This window comes from Nelumbo lutea, chromosome 2, assembly GCF_056320005.1.
Source record: "Nelumbo lutea isolate HS-2025 chromosome 2, American lotus-T2T, whole genome shotgun sequence".
Taxonomy (NCBI): Eukaryota; Viridiplantae; Streptophyta; class Magnoliopsida; order Proteales; family Nelumbonaceae; genus Nelumbo; species Nelumbo lutea.
Genome location: NC_142685.1, coordinates 43,345,244 through 43,358,606, shown reverse-complemented (window position 1 = coordinate 43,358,606; position 13,363 = coordinate 43,345,244). Strand labels below are relative to the sequence as shown.

The 13,363-nt window shown below is 37.2% G+C and overlaps 2 protein-coding genes across 8 annotated transcripts in view; both read left to right on the top strand.

Annotated features, from left to right (window-relative positions):
- Positions 1 to 2,354, top strand: part of LOC148870220 (protein TONNEAU 1a-like) — a 53,052-nt gene extending 50,698 nt beyond the window's left edge. For 3 of the 7 annotated variants that reach the window (XM_088970876.1, XM_088970880.1, XM_088970881.1), the window contains one exon: positions 2,147 to 2,354. In XM_088970876.1, coding sequence (XP_088827002.1) covers positions 2,147 to 2,198 — 52 coding nt within the window. In that variant the 3' untranslated portion in view covers positions 2,199 to 2,354. Of the gene's footprint in view, positions 1 to 1,499 lie in introns of all 7 variants that reach the window. The other 4 variants (XM_088970875.1, XM_088970878.1, XM_088970879.1 and 1 more) reach the window with 2 other exon arrangements.
- A 2,001-nt stretch (positions 2,355 to 4,355) lies between these two features.
- On the top strand, positions 4,356 to 12,656 carry LOC148870219 (adenylate kinase 1, chloroplastic-like). The gene is made up of 4 exons (XM_088970874.1): positions 4,356 to 4,929; positions 8,724 to 8,864; positions 10,219 to 10,491; positions 12,266 to 12,656. Exons 1-4 carry the CDS (start codon positions 4,618 to 4,620, stop codon positions 12,407 to 12,409), a joined length of 870 nt encoding a protein of 289 aa, XP_088827000.1. The 5' UTR covers positions 4,356 to 4,617; the 3' UTR covers positions 12,410 to 12,656.
- Positions 12,657 to 13,363: the final 707 nt, after the last annotated feature.

Below are 13,363 nucleotides of genomic sequence, written 5' to 3'. Positions count from 1 at the left end.
TATTTGTCTCAACCTCTCCTGCAAGTCAATAAGTTCACAATGATTCACTGCCTCCTCCATCTCCCCATCTTGAACGCCATCATCCTATTCCAACTCTGCACAAGGTTCAGAAACAACCTCCATTAGATTATAATCCTTTTCTACATTGATCTAACTCTGACTCAGACAAGGCTTGATTTCTTGATTTTTTTTATCAATGTTGACATTGCTTTGAGTGATATTTTCTCATCTAAGTCATCACCAGCACAGGAAACTCTTGTTGCCCCAGCCATCGTTTCCGTACCTTCAATACTAGTTGATCTTGCATCACTTTGGCTTGTCTAATAAAAAATTTGAGGGCCCAAGTTACTTTTATACTTGAAAAGTACTAATGAATCACCACTTGGCAGTCTCCATTTTACCATCAAAATTAGTCCATCCAGATAAGAAATCTAGTTTCAATCCTCGGAGGAGTGCCCACAGTCTATTAATGCATTTCTTTTTTGAGTAAAAGAGCTGAGCTATTGGTGGTGATACAAGAATTGCAGGCTGGCAAGGTCTTTCAATATGAGATCACTGATAGTGGAAGGCAATTAAAGAGTGGTAGTCGGTAGCTAAAAGAAAAAAAAAAAAAGTATAACATTGTTTTACTATCTGAACATCATCAAGGAGATATTGGTTTTTGAGAGGATAATAGAAATTAATTTTTCCTGGACTCATAGATTAACAAGCATCTTGTCAAATGCACTATCTAAACAAGGGTTAAATAAGGAGCAACATTTTTAGGGGATCATTGAGGCATAGAGTGTAACTATAAAGAAGAATGGGTTAGGTGGTCAATGTCAGCCTAAATGTGGATTCTCGGCATGATTGCATTAACCATTTTTATCATAATGTAATAAAGTCAACACTTGCCAATCAAAAACTGTATTTCTTTCTTCGTTGAACTGAACCAGAATTTGGTACCGTTCGCCATCTCCACTGATTCCTTGAGCCCATTTTGAATGGTCAAAATGGTTATCTTCTTTGTTTACTGTCCCAGAAGGGAGTTTTTAGCCCATATAATCAGAGCTTGGAGCTATCTTCTTGGTTTACCATTGGCTTTCTTTTCTTTTTGATCAGTAACAAACAGAACTTTATTAGTTTATAATAGAAGAATGATGTACAAGATTGAGATTGTACTGAACACCCATTTTTTGGTAGACTAGCAGCTGCTACCTCCCCCCTACTTTTTAATTTTTTTTTTTTTGTTCCCACTGATAGATTATCCTCCACTGCATCTGATTTCTATTAAACATTTGTCTTGCTAATGCCTTACTGTTGGCCGATATTTGACTCCAAGTGTAGATTGTCAACTCAGCAAGAAACTTCACTCTCCTCGTTATATGTGCCTATATGTCCAAGCACTTGTACTGTTGTCATTCATCCATCCCACCACTACTTTCAAATCCCCTTCCACCATTAAATTTCTGAAACTATTGACTTTCTTTTAGTTAATGTTCTTGGACTTTGAACCGTAGGATCACCGTGGACACACTACTTGCAGCTATCACCCAGGCACTCTATCTACCCTTAGTGAGCCCCACTTCCACTTACTAAGGTTTGTCAAAACAAATTTGAGGCGTGCTTTCCTTTACCCTTGCAGCTGAAGACATCCCGAAAGAGCTGATGGGGAAAATCTCAAAATTGTCCAGCTGTGGAATTTATCTATCATATAAGAGTGGCACACTCAGCTGGTAGATCTGGGTGGGTGGGGGGATTAATCCAAATGCATTGCTTGTGTTGCTCTGGGCTGTGCTTTGCAGAACCAACTAAAATTCAGGGGTGGCTGGGTTTTGAATGTTTGTGGAAAATGGAACTTCTATCTCATTTTGAGGTATTTTATTGTACCGTATTACCAGTATCATGGAAAATTACATCACATATAGGACAAGGTGCATACACGTACTCAGAATTTGAACAAGTATTCAACATTGGAAACTCTTCCCATTTGAAGTGTCCGTGTTACATTGCATGGAAATTGGGTGTGAGTTGGAAGCTGAATATTGCAGTCAAACTGTGATTTGATCTTCTTGGACCATATAATATGGCATGTGTTTTGAGGGAAATTAAGAGAACAAGAATGTTCTTCTCGTTAAGGACCCACTGTTGGTTGTCTTGATTTCAGGCATACTGGGGATGGAATCACAGATGATGGTGGCAAAGCAGAACATATCTAGTTTCTCTGTGACTGTACTTGTAGCATTCTGAATGTTTATCTTCATGGTTCCACGTTATTGTTTATTATCATGGAAATGGGAAAAACCGGGTCATGTATGAAGTATGATTATATCCTTTGATTTTAGTAATTTGGTTGAGCTTTTCTGTTTCCCAAAGTGTGGGTTCGTTTAGTTTTTCTGACTTTAGACATAAGATGGCTTATGGGGTCATTACTGCATTAGCATATGAGCTCCCTTTATCAGCCATGGATAATTTACCATATAATATTCACTAAGACCATAGCAACGAGGAATTGGTGCTTTGGTTTTGTACCTCACAATCACAATTGCTTCTGCTTTTGGTTTCATTAATTGTTTAAAAAATGTAGCTTCCAGACATGAAAATACTCTGGCTGTTGAAGATTGCAAATGCCTTCTCTTGGAAGAGCTATGTTGTTAAAACAAGGAGAAAGAAAACCACCCGATAGGCTGATAATCCTAGATTTCTGACTTATCATTTTCTTTTAAATTTTAATGGTCATTAGCCATTTTGGCCCTGGTCATAGGAAAGGTACATTTATTCTTGAAACTGGGGATTCCCTGCTATAAAAAAAAAAAAAAAATCATTGCGAGGCTAATCTTCATCATGCTAGTTGTTTTTGGGGCCGAGCTACCTCCGTTTTATGTAGTTCCTCCTATTTCTAAAAAAAAAAAAAAAAAAAAAAAAAATCATTGTGAGGCCCTTTTCAAGCCATGAACTATGTATCTTGAATGAGTGCCCGGGTGTTAAGTCTTTAATTATGTTGAACGGTCAGAAGCAAACTTGGTTTCTTACAATCTTCGTATCGTATGGAGTCTTCTTGATATGCTCCTATAGGGGTGTTTTGGGGTTTTGATCAGTTTAGAGGGTGGATGGATCTTAAATTGGTCCCTCTGACCCAGATTTGGGAAGAAAAAAAAAAAACTATCATATTGCCCGGTGGTGTATTGATATTTTGAACCTTGGCGCTCGCACATCCTGACAGCAACTTCTTGAGGGCATTAGAAATCCCAATTGGAATGAATTCTGATAATTCAATACGCCCAAGTATCTGGACTGAAAATCAAGACGGCCGCTTCCACATTGTTTAATTCTGGGTGAGAAGGGGAGTATTTTGAACTGCCGAGTGTTTATCATGGTTTAGTGACTGAACTGGTCAGGGGTCTGGCTACCAGGTTAAAAGGTCCGACCGTTCAAACTGAACGCTTAGTCTTTTCTGATAGAAAAATAAAAAATAAAAAACTGTCAAAATCATTTAAACGGTTAACTGTCTGGTTCAATGGTTCGCTGATCAAAATCAATGGTTTGGGGGATAAATTCGGTTTTTAGGGAAAATGGAACTGAACCAGTCTGGTCTGACTGTTTGGTCCGATCTGGTCTGATTTTGAAAATTATGGTATTTACACAAAAAAAATTAGTTTTTCTTACTCTAATAACGCCCAAACCCACTGCGTGTATTGTAATGCAACATTGCAACCCACTTAAATACCAAGCCTAAATCTCAAGCAGACCGGAGAGGGTCAGACCGTTTCATGTTAGCACTATATATACATATTTAATTTATACATTTTATTTTAAAAATGTTAAAAATTGTAATATGAGACCGAAAAAATATTTTTTTCTCACAAAAAATAGTGGGGTAAAAGTGCCTATCGCCCTTTGCACACATAGATTTCAAAAAGTTACTTAAACACATATATATATATATATATATATATAATAAAAAATAAAAAAAAAAGTGTTTGGAGTGCAATGGGTTTGATGATGTTTATAAAGTAAAGGGTTGTGAAAAGTAAAACAGCATAATAATTGCGAATTGTCAACTCACGCCTTATTGGTAGAAAAAGTCATTTTAATGAAAAAGCAAACGCCAGACGAGCACAGTCTCTAACCAACGCGGAGCCGTTGCATTGCTGAATGTGCTGATGCTGATTGGTTGCTGACCAAAAACGCAATGGTGTTATTGGAAACATCTCCATTACATCATCGGTTCTGGTGTATCATCGGGAGATATTTCCAATGTACAGCGGGGATCTGCTGTGGAACATTGTGAGGCGGGTCCTTATGGGGACGAGATGTGATCTGAGAGATCCGAGCGGTTAAATGCACGTTATACCAGAGATGACATCTCCTAGGCATGCGGGAAGAGTTTAGATAGTGGGTAGGAGATTCGATCTCGCATTCTACGGAGAAACAAACGGAGCCTACCCTACCGAGTACCGATTCTAGAATAGGTAGCTAGAGACCAGAGAAATTCACAAATTCACAGCTAGGTTAACACTTGCTAACTTGCCATTAAAACCCGCCGACCGCTCCCTACCCTTTCTTCGTCCAACTGTCTTAAAATCTCTGTTGCACCTCTCTTCTCTCAGTTTGTCTGCAGCTCTTATTTGTTCTGCCATGGCGGCTTTGAACCGCCTGCTTAGAGCGAGAGGCTCACCCTCGTGTTCTGAGACTTGTGTTAGGAGCTTATGTTCGGCTGTATTTTCCGAGTCTCAGCCCCGCGTTCCTCCTTCCATCTCCCGTCACAAGTCTCTTCCTCTATGTCGAGATGTCGGCGACAGGAACGTCCAGTGGGTCTTCCTCGGCTGCCCCGGCGTTGGCAAGGGCACTTACGCCAGTCGCCTCTCCAACCTCCTTGGCGCCCCTCACATCGCCACCGGGGATCTCGTTCGAGAGGAACTCTCCTCCTCTGGACCTCTATCACGACAGGTTAGTTAGGGTTTCTTTTCCGCTTTGTTATTGCTATTATTTTCTTCTTTTTCATCTTTCTAATTTGGTAGCATAAGCAGATGAGATCTGTTTGCTTGGATCGATGGATCCGTCTCTAAGCTCTCTTTGGAGCTGGTAAGAAAGAACGCACACTGCAAATGCTTTCTATGTAGAGAAGAGAGTGCATATATCAATCGATTAAACGATTTATGCTCATCTCCCCATTAATTGGTCATTGAGTTGTTCTTCCTGGAGACGTAATTAATGATGTCGTGGAATTGAGGTTAGAGCTAGAGCTTGCTGAGTCAAAATTTTTATCACCTAGAACATTTAAGAATTATATCCTGCGAGTTAGGATGCTATTTAGTGTTGCACACTTTCTCAAACTAACTACGTTGGCATTTGGCAGTGGGTCGCACTCAATTCTTTTTTGGAAACGGGCATGAACTGACCTATGTGGGCCTACATGGTATCCGAATTGATTTGATCATCATGAAAGGATGCCAATATAAATGTCATTTCTCAAATCGGAAGGAGTTTGTTTTCCATTGAAGTATGTGGAAACTTAATTAATAATTATAGCACCCGGATTTGTATTGTCATCATATCCATAAAAGTCTTTTCTTTTTTTTTTTGTATTTCCATAGGTTTCTTATCCTTACCTTATTAGCTTCTTTCGTTCTTTTTTTTTCTTCCTTGTTTTTGTTTTGATTGATATATTTTTTCCTTCTTCAGATTTTGCCTTGGTTCATCTTGGCAAATCCTAAAATAACTTGGTCAAAACAACTCTGACAAGCTTTTGTGTAAGGTGCAAGCCTGCAAGGTAAGGCACTAGTCTAAACAAGGTGAAGCACAACCTTTGAGAAAAACATTGAGAGAATAACTTAATATACAAGAACATGAAAATCAAAATTCTGAAACAAATAGTATATTTCAAAAAGCCTGTTAGCTTAATTGGTTGGGGTGAAGCACCACTTCTGAAACAAACAAGGTGAGGCACACCTACAAAATAAACCTTGCTAGTCAGCCTCCCAAATAAGAAACGAGGTGAAGCACCACTTCTGAAACAAACAAGGTGAGGCACACCTACAAAATAAACCTTGCTAGCCAGCCTCCCAAATAAGAAACAAGGTGAAGCACCCTTCTGAAACAAATGAGAGAATCTAACACAAAGGTTGTAGCCTCGAATGTTAAGGCCCTACATATGCTAAACTGTTTAAATTGTTCAAATATCATGGGAACAACCTGAAATATAATAAATTACCCATTAAACATCAAATTCAAAGTTGAGTGGTGAGACCAAACTGGTGCTTGTCCCCCAACTGGTGTGTCCTGTGTAAGTTGAGTGGTGAGACTGCCTTTCACCTTCTAATACCTTGCCCTTTTGTCAGTTTTATTTGGAATTGGTTTGCTTCCCTTTTTGGGTGCAGGTGGTCTTCTCCTGACAAGGTGGAAGGTTTATTCAGCCCTAATGATATTAGTGGCATGAAAAGGAGGGGTAGGATTCTATGGAGGTGTACTAGAGCAGCAATACTTGGGACTGTTTGGGAGGAAAGAAATGATAGAATATTTGAAGGAAAAGAAAAATGCAAGGAAGCTTTAGTCGAAACAATAACATTGAGGGTGGCACATTGTGTAAAAAGCTTGAAGTTGTGTTCAGCTTTTAAGGTCGAAGACTTTTTCAGGGTTTGGGGACTTATTGTTGCCTCCTCATCTACGAGAATAGTTTTGAGGCATGGTCTTCTCCAAAAAATGGTTGGAAGAAGCTGAACTTTGATGGGAGTTGTGTGGGTAACCCAGGCCCTTCAAGCATTGGGGGGGGGGCATTAGAGATGAAAATGGACTCGTTATTTCTCTGTACTCCGGTCCTGTGGAAGGGGGTGATGTGGCAAGGGCAGAGTTTCTAGCTGCAGCATATGGGGTTGAGAAGGCTAAAGAGTTGGGTATTAATAGACTGATCATCGAGGGGAGAATCCTAAACTGTGATAAAATGGTTGCAGAAAGGGGAAGGGGTGACATGGCAGTCGAAGAATGATTTCCAAAGACTTAAATGGATGTCAAGGAACATGTCAATCCAGGTGGGATAGGTTAGGAGATCTGCTAACAGTTTGGCAGATAGTTTAGGAAAGCAAGGGGTTCAAAGAACACATATGTTTTGGGCACATTTGTAATTCTGTCCCGGGTCAGCTTACTAAAGCTGATTTCTTTCACAACTTCCTGTTGTATCCTAAAGTTTTTTAATTAATGAAATCTTTTCAAAGCTATTGATCAAAAAAACATCAAATTCAAAGTTATTTCATCAATATTAACAAACTGGGTACTGATAAAATAAATAAATAAATAACTGGGTGAGACATCCACAAAATGAGTCTTGCTTGACATGCGACTTTAGATGGAGTTCGTTCTCAAATCTGAAGGCCAGTTTGTTTACAGAAGTTGTGTAGTGGGAAGTTATACAAAGGAACATGAAATGGGAAAATGTGCAATGGGGTTAGGATGTAAGAAATTCTATTTGTCTTAGGTATTTATTATGCTACTTAGGATGTAACCCATGATGCAGAAGCTATAGGAATGTGGAACAAAAAAATACATCTCTTTTGTGGGAAGATAATTCTTTTAAGTTCTGCATGTATGCACTTCCCTTTATGTCTTGTCAATCTTTAATTTAGGGTCTTGATTAACATAACGGGTTAGAGAACATCATGAGACCTCTTATGGGAATTAAGAATTTCAAATAATGACTTCTTATTAATTGGAATACATTTTCATAGTCTAAGAAAGTAGTAGAAATTCAAATAAAGGCATGTACATGACTTTTTAAATTAATGAATCTTTTCTGTGTTGCTGATTAAAAAAAAAAAGTCAAATAAAGACATCTACCATTTTTTGTTTGGACCGCAAAGCTCAGGTAGCACATCTATCCCCGTTCTTCTTTTTAGTATAAATTTGATTTGACTGTGAAAAGGAAACCAATAGATCTAACTTAAGATTTAAAAGTCAAATTGTGAATTTCCATCTAGAGACAATAATTCTAAACTAAGATGGCCTAAATGCTTTTAAAAGCTGAATTACTTGCTATTCTCCAAGGTTTGAAGTTTGGTATCTCATTTGGATGGTATGGATTCACAGTTGGAGACTTGTAGTGGTATAGTTTTCATTGTTCTTGGGTCATTAGATATCTATTAAGAGAAGTGAAGCCAGATTGATGTAGCGTCAACTGGTTCAGTTAGGTTGGATTCTAGTCTAACTGATATTAGCAACTAACTATATAATTGGATCAGTCAGGTTTAGGTTGTGCATGGTCAAGTTACATTACCCACAAAATAAGTAAATTTGTTCTTAGCTCTCATAGATGTCACTGAATGTGAGAAATAAAGACACATGATTAGGATGCCACCACTAATTGGTTCTCCATCTAACAGAAGATCTAGATATGTTAAGTCTGAGTTTACTCTCTTTGAAGAATGACGTATATCTTCTCTACAACTATCCTTTCATTTGGGATGTTGGAAGTCTGCAACAAATGTACTGCTTTTTCTGATATTCTCTGAGCTGGTTGATTTCAAGCTGTATCACAAGTTCACAACCGCCAACAGTTCTTTGTTCCTCCCATCTAATTTTGGCATTCTCTTCTTATGGATTAGGAATACTTTCTTTAAACTATTATAAGGGTTTGTGGGGTTCATTAGTCCAACTGATGATTAAGGATTGTATATTTAGTTTAAGCTAATGATTTACCGGTTAGTGTTATTCTCTTTTGTGTATTTATTTATTTTCTTTGTTGCCTTTTGCAGCTTGCAGAGATTGTAAATCAAGGGAAATTGGTTTCTGATGAAATTATTATAAGGTTATTGTCTCAACGGCTTGAAGCTGGGGAAGCTAAAGGTGAATCGGGATTTATTCTTGATGGTTTCCCACGAACAATTAGACAAGCGGTGAGCACTATTTTGTTGATAAAGTCCATACATTGCAAAGTTAAATTAAATATCCACTTTGAAGGCACAATATGGTAAAACACTATGTTAAATGGACACCATACCCACATAAGACATTTGTGGACATTAACATCAAAATGATACTTGATGGGACTTTTCTTTTTAACAACTGTCCTGTTGTGTATAGCATCCATTAAAAGATCTAACTTAAAGCTAAAATATAGCAGCTGACTCCCTAAACCCTAACCCTCTTTTTAGACTTGCCAAAGTCTGACACTTCGTACCTGGGTTAGGTTCTGACACCTGTACCGATATCCATGTAACATAGGTAAAATGTGTAGGCTAAGTCTTGTTATAGGGGCTTGTAGAGAATGTGAATAAGCCAGAGTCCCTGTTTCTGTTGTAAATGTTTAGGCTGAAGGTGAGGGGCCATAATTTGATGCTTCTTGTCTAGGTGTACTCTAAGTCCCCCCTCCCCTGAGAAAAGGAAAACCTTTTTTTAATAACCTTAACAGAATGGATCAAGAAGTTATTCTTTTGTCTTGTTGTCAATTATGAGTTTGGGTGCAGGTATCAAGGAGTTGGATCTGTATTACACAAAAATCCTTGGATATGGACTCAGCCAAATTTGGTCTGCCAATTAGTATAGATCATGACTCAAAGTATTGATACACCTCTGTGTATCGTTACTTTAACTGATACACTTTTTTTTTGTTTTTTCTTTTTCAAATTTTAGTTTTAAGTATAACTTATATATATATAAAAAAAAAAAACGGAGATTGTAAAAACACCGGTAAACAGGTGTATTGGGGCACAAAGATCCGACACGATGTGTTGGTACTTTTGACCTTGGTATAGATGGACACAACGAAGATGGGAAATGGATATTTGCTTTTCAGTCATGCAATGACCTATGTGTAAATTTATTCCAATATTAATATCCAAAAAAAATAAATTTTCTATAACAAAGTAAATCAGCTTGTCTGCTGTCTGTCCGGTGCATTTACATAAGCAGTCTTATATAACAGTATTTACTGATCAGGTGTTTATAGACATCACAATCTAGTTAAAGAGTTTACCCATTGATTGACTATATTGTTATTGAGTATTTGTAGCATGCATCTTGTAGAGAACAGGAATTTTAGTAGTTATATTTTCTGGGAATATGACAATTTACCCCATGAACTTGTTCTTGAATTGCACATAGAAAAAAGAAAATCTTATTCTTGAATTATTATTGTTAATTTGTTAATAAAGATTCATCATGCACTTTCATTCATTAAAAAAAGATTTTTCATGCACTGTAAAAGTTCCGTTGGCCTATTTAGCTTACTTCTCTTTGTTTTTTCTGTAGGAGATATTGGAGGAAGTGACTGACATTGACTTGGTGATTAACCTAAGGCTCCGGGAAGATGTACTGCTCGAAAAATGCCTTGGAAGAAGGATTTGCAGCCATTGTGGAGGGAATTTCAATGTTGCTTCCATTAACATCAAGGGTGAGAATGGGAACCCTGGCATATACATGGCGCCACTTCTTCCACCTCCAAGTTGTGCTTCAAAGCTCATCACTCGATCTGATGATACAGAAGAAGTTGTAAAAGAACGACTCCGTGTGTACAATGAAATGGTATTATTCTATCTTAACCTAGTATTATCACTGCTTATGCTACAGTTTGAAAGATAGCTCTGATGCAAATTTGAGGTATTATTCAATAATTGATCCATGTGTGTGAAAGTGATATCTTGTATTCCTATTGAGAGCAACTTTTTCTCCACTCTCAGATTTGGTTATGCTTGGGATGAACTTTTACTTTACTTCATTTATATGAAATAATCATAAAGAAAGCCTAACAGTGTATTGTTCTTTCAAAGGAAACTGCATATTTGGGACAAAAAGCAAGAAGAATACAGTACAAGAAAAGATAAAAGGAAAAAGAAAAGGTCAAAAAGTTATGCAAATTTTCAAACCTATTTTTACTGGAACTGCAGAACTTCTGAAGCTTTTGATACCTTAGCTTCTTTTTTCTCCTGCTGGTTGGATTTGATTTCGTTAATAAAAAAAGGACATTTTATTTGAGAATATTTTAACATTTTAAAGGGTAAAAGCATCTGAACATAACTAAAGTTGAAAGGAAATATGTAGCTTCAATTGCTTTGATGATCATGGCCTCATGGGTTGCACATTTAAGCCCCAGTTTATGTTGGAATACTTTCCATTCTCTTTTTTGTTTTATTTGGCAGGGAGGGGGGGGGGCGCTACTGAGTTTCTTTTTATTATAGGTTTTTGGGGAAGTGCTAGATGTTTCTTGTGAAGGGTATTGAGAAGGGCGAGAGACAGGCCTGTTGGAGTGTTTGTATTCTTTTTCCTAATTAAAAGAAAATTTATTTTAAAGAAAAACAAAAATGGAACAGAAAGAGTTTTGTAACTCAAGTGGAAAAGAGGCCCCAAAAGTCCAAAATTAGTGTTCTAAGAAACGATCCAGAAATGGAACAGCGTTTCCATCAGAGTGGTGGGTCAGTGATTCAACTATTTAGGTCAAAGGAGACGATCTGTGACATCATAAATATAATATTTCAAACATAGAAAATAGATAATATTACAAAAAAAAATGCAGAAAAAATTGGGCATATCTCTAATATTATATATTCATCAATTATCACAAGTGTTATAAAAACTGATTAAAAAACTAGTGTTGTAAATGGGAATTATTGTTATTAATGATGGAAATGGCAAAAAATATAAAAAACAGAAAAAGAGAATTAATATCTAGCAGTTCATCTGGTCAGATCACTGGGTCATTGACTGAGTTTTATACTCTTATTATTATTTTGCAAGGAAGCGGTTTGGGGGTGAAACAAACCTGGAACTCTGGCTGGGCGATGGGTTGACCAGTCTGACCGGTTGGAATATGTTGCCCAAAACGGCAACCTAGTAGAAAAATTAGATTTACTTATGAGTAATCTATGAAATAACAAGTTTGACATAATAAACACCATCTGGCCGATGTATTTGTCATTTGCAGCTTCCAAATGGAGCAGAGCTGAAAAAGTTAAATGAATGGACATTCATGATGATCTGATTTATCAAGTTTTCCACATGTTAAAGCTCGCTCTCTCTCTCTCTCTCTCACACACACACACACACACGCACAGCTCTTACATTATTATCAGCCAAAGGAAACATGCATTCCAAATGTATCGCATCTGCTGATGATTTAGCCAATGGACAATCAACTTGGTATTCTCTTGGAGGAATTCATACTGACGTTATCTGCACTTAAACACTCAGATGTACTCATAATTAACTATTTTTTTAAAGAAAATTATATGGTATCATCATCGTCATTATTAAGAAAGTTTCACCTGGTGATTTACGGACCAAAATTGTCTTGTTCATGCAGAGTCAACCTGTGGAGAAGTTCTATCGCAACAGAGGGAAGTTGTTGGAATTTGATCTACCAGGAGGGATCCCAGAATCATGGCCAAAGCTGCTGCAAGCTCTGAATCTTGATGACCATGATGAAAAACAGTCTGCAGCGGCTTGAGATGAGGTCCTTCGCATGTTTGTGCTGTAACATGCCGAGTAATTTTGACATAAAAGAACCATTCTTTTTCCTTGAAATAAAACTTTGAAATGCAGTCCGTCTGTTTTTTGATAGATGAAATGGAGCCTGTCAAGTCAGGCGGCTCTTTGAGATGTGTAGCAGAAGAGAACTACTGGTGTATTATTTGGAAAACACGGCATTAAATATCACAATATTTATTTTAGTGTTGATTGTTTCGGGTTTCAAAGAATCTGTGTTTGGTATTAAATGTTGGAACTGGGTTCTCTAATTTAAGTTTGATGTGATTCTTGGATGTTGATCAAGAAATTTTATTTTGGTGCTTGTTGAAGTGCACAAGGCAAATTAAAATGTGGATGTGTATGGCTTATTCTAACCTCAAGCTCGCTGGATAGCAATGTCCAGATCTCTTACAAGCAAAATTTATGCTCACATAGCATTCTAACGCACATGGGGAATATCTCTTGCACATTTATGTCAAATTCAGGGGGGATGTTCTCAATGTGGATTTCTATGCTTTTTGAGTGTGCAGAGTTCTTGTTTGTAGGGAACATTATTGTATTTTATTTGAGCGTGGTAAGGTTCAAGTATCGATACATCTTTATGTATTGGTATTAAGCTTTTATTTTTTTTAATTAGTTTTTATATAATTTTTATTAAACAAGAGGGTTCTCCAAGAAGTCTAAAAGATATGATATTGTATCGTACAAGTAAAAACTCGACTCACCAATTGCAAATTGGGAATATATAATATATGTCTAAAAAATGGTCAAAACCGTTGAATGGTTCAAATGATTCAACTGCTCGGTAATGGTTTATTGACTAAATGCTATGTATCCAGTGGGTAGACGAGACACTCACAGTCATTGATTGGATTCTTTGAGCACTTGTAACCTTTTGATTTGCAGAGGTTGGTCTCTGTCCTGTTCTTGGAAG

Coding starts and splice junctions, on each gene's coding strand:
- LOC148870219 (XM_088970874.1), top strand. CDS start 4,618: ATGGCGGCTTTGAACCGCCTGCTTAGAGCGAGAGGCTCACCCTCGTGT. Junction 4,930..8,723: donor CTGGACCTCTATCACGACAG/GTTAGTTAGGGT, acceptor TGCCTTTTGCAG/CTTGCAGAGATTGTAAATCA. Junction 10,492..12,265: donor TCCGTGTGTACAATGAAATG/GTATTATTCTAT, acceptor TTGTTCATGCAG/AGTCAACCTGTGGAGAAGTT.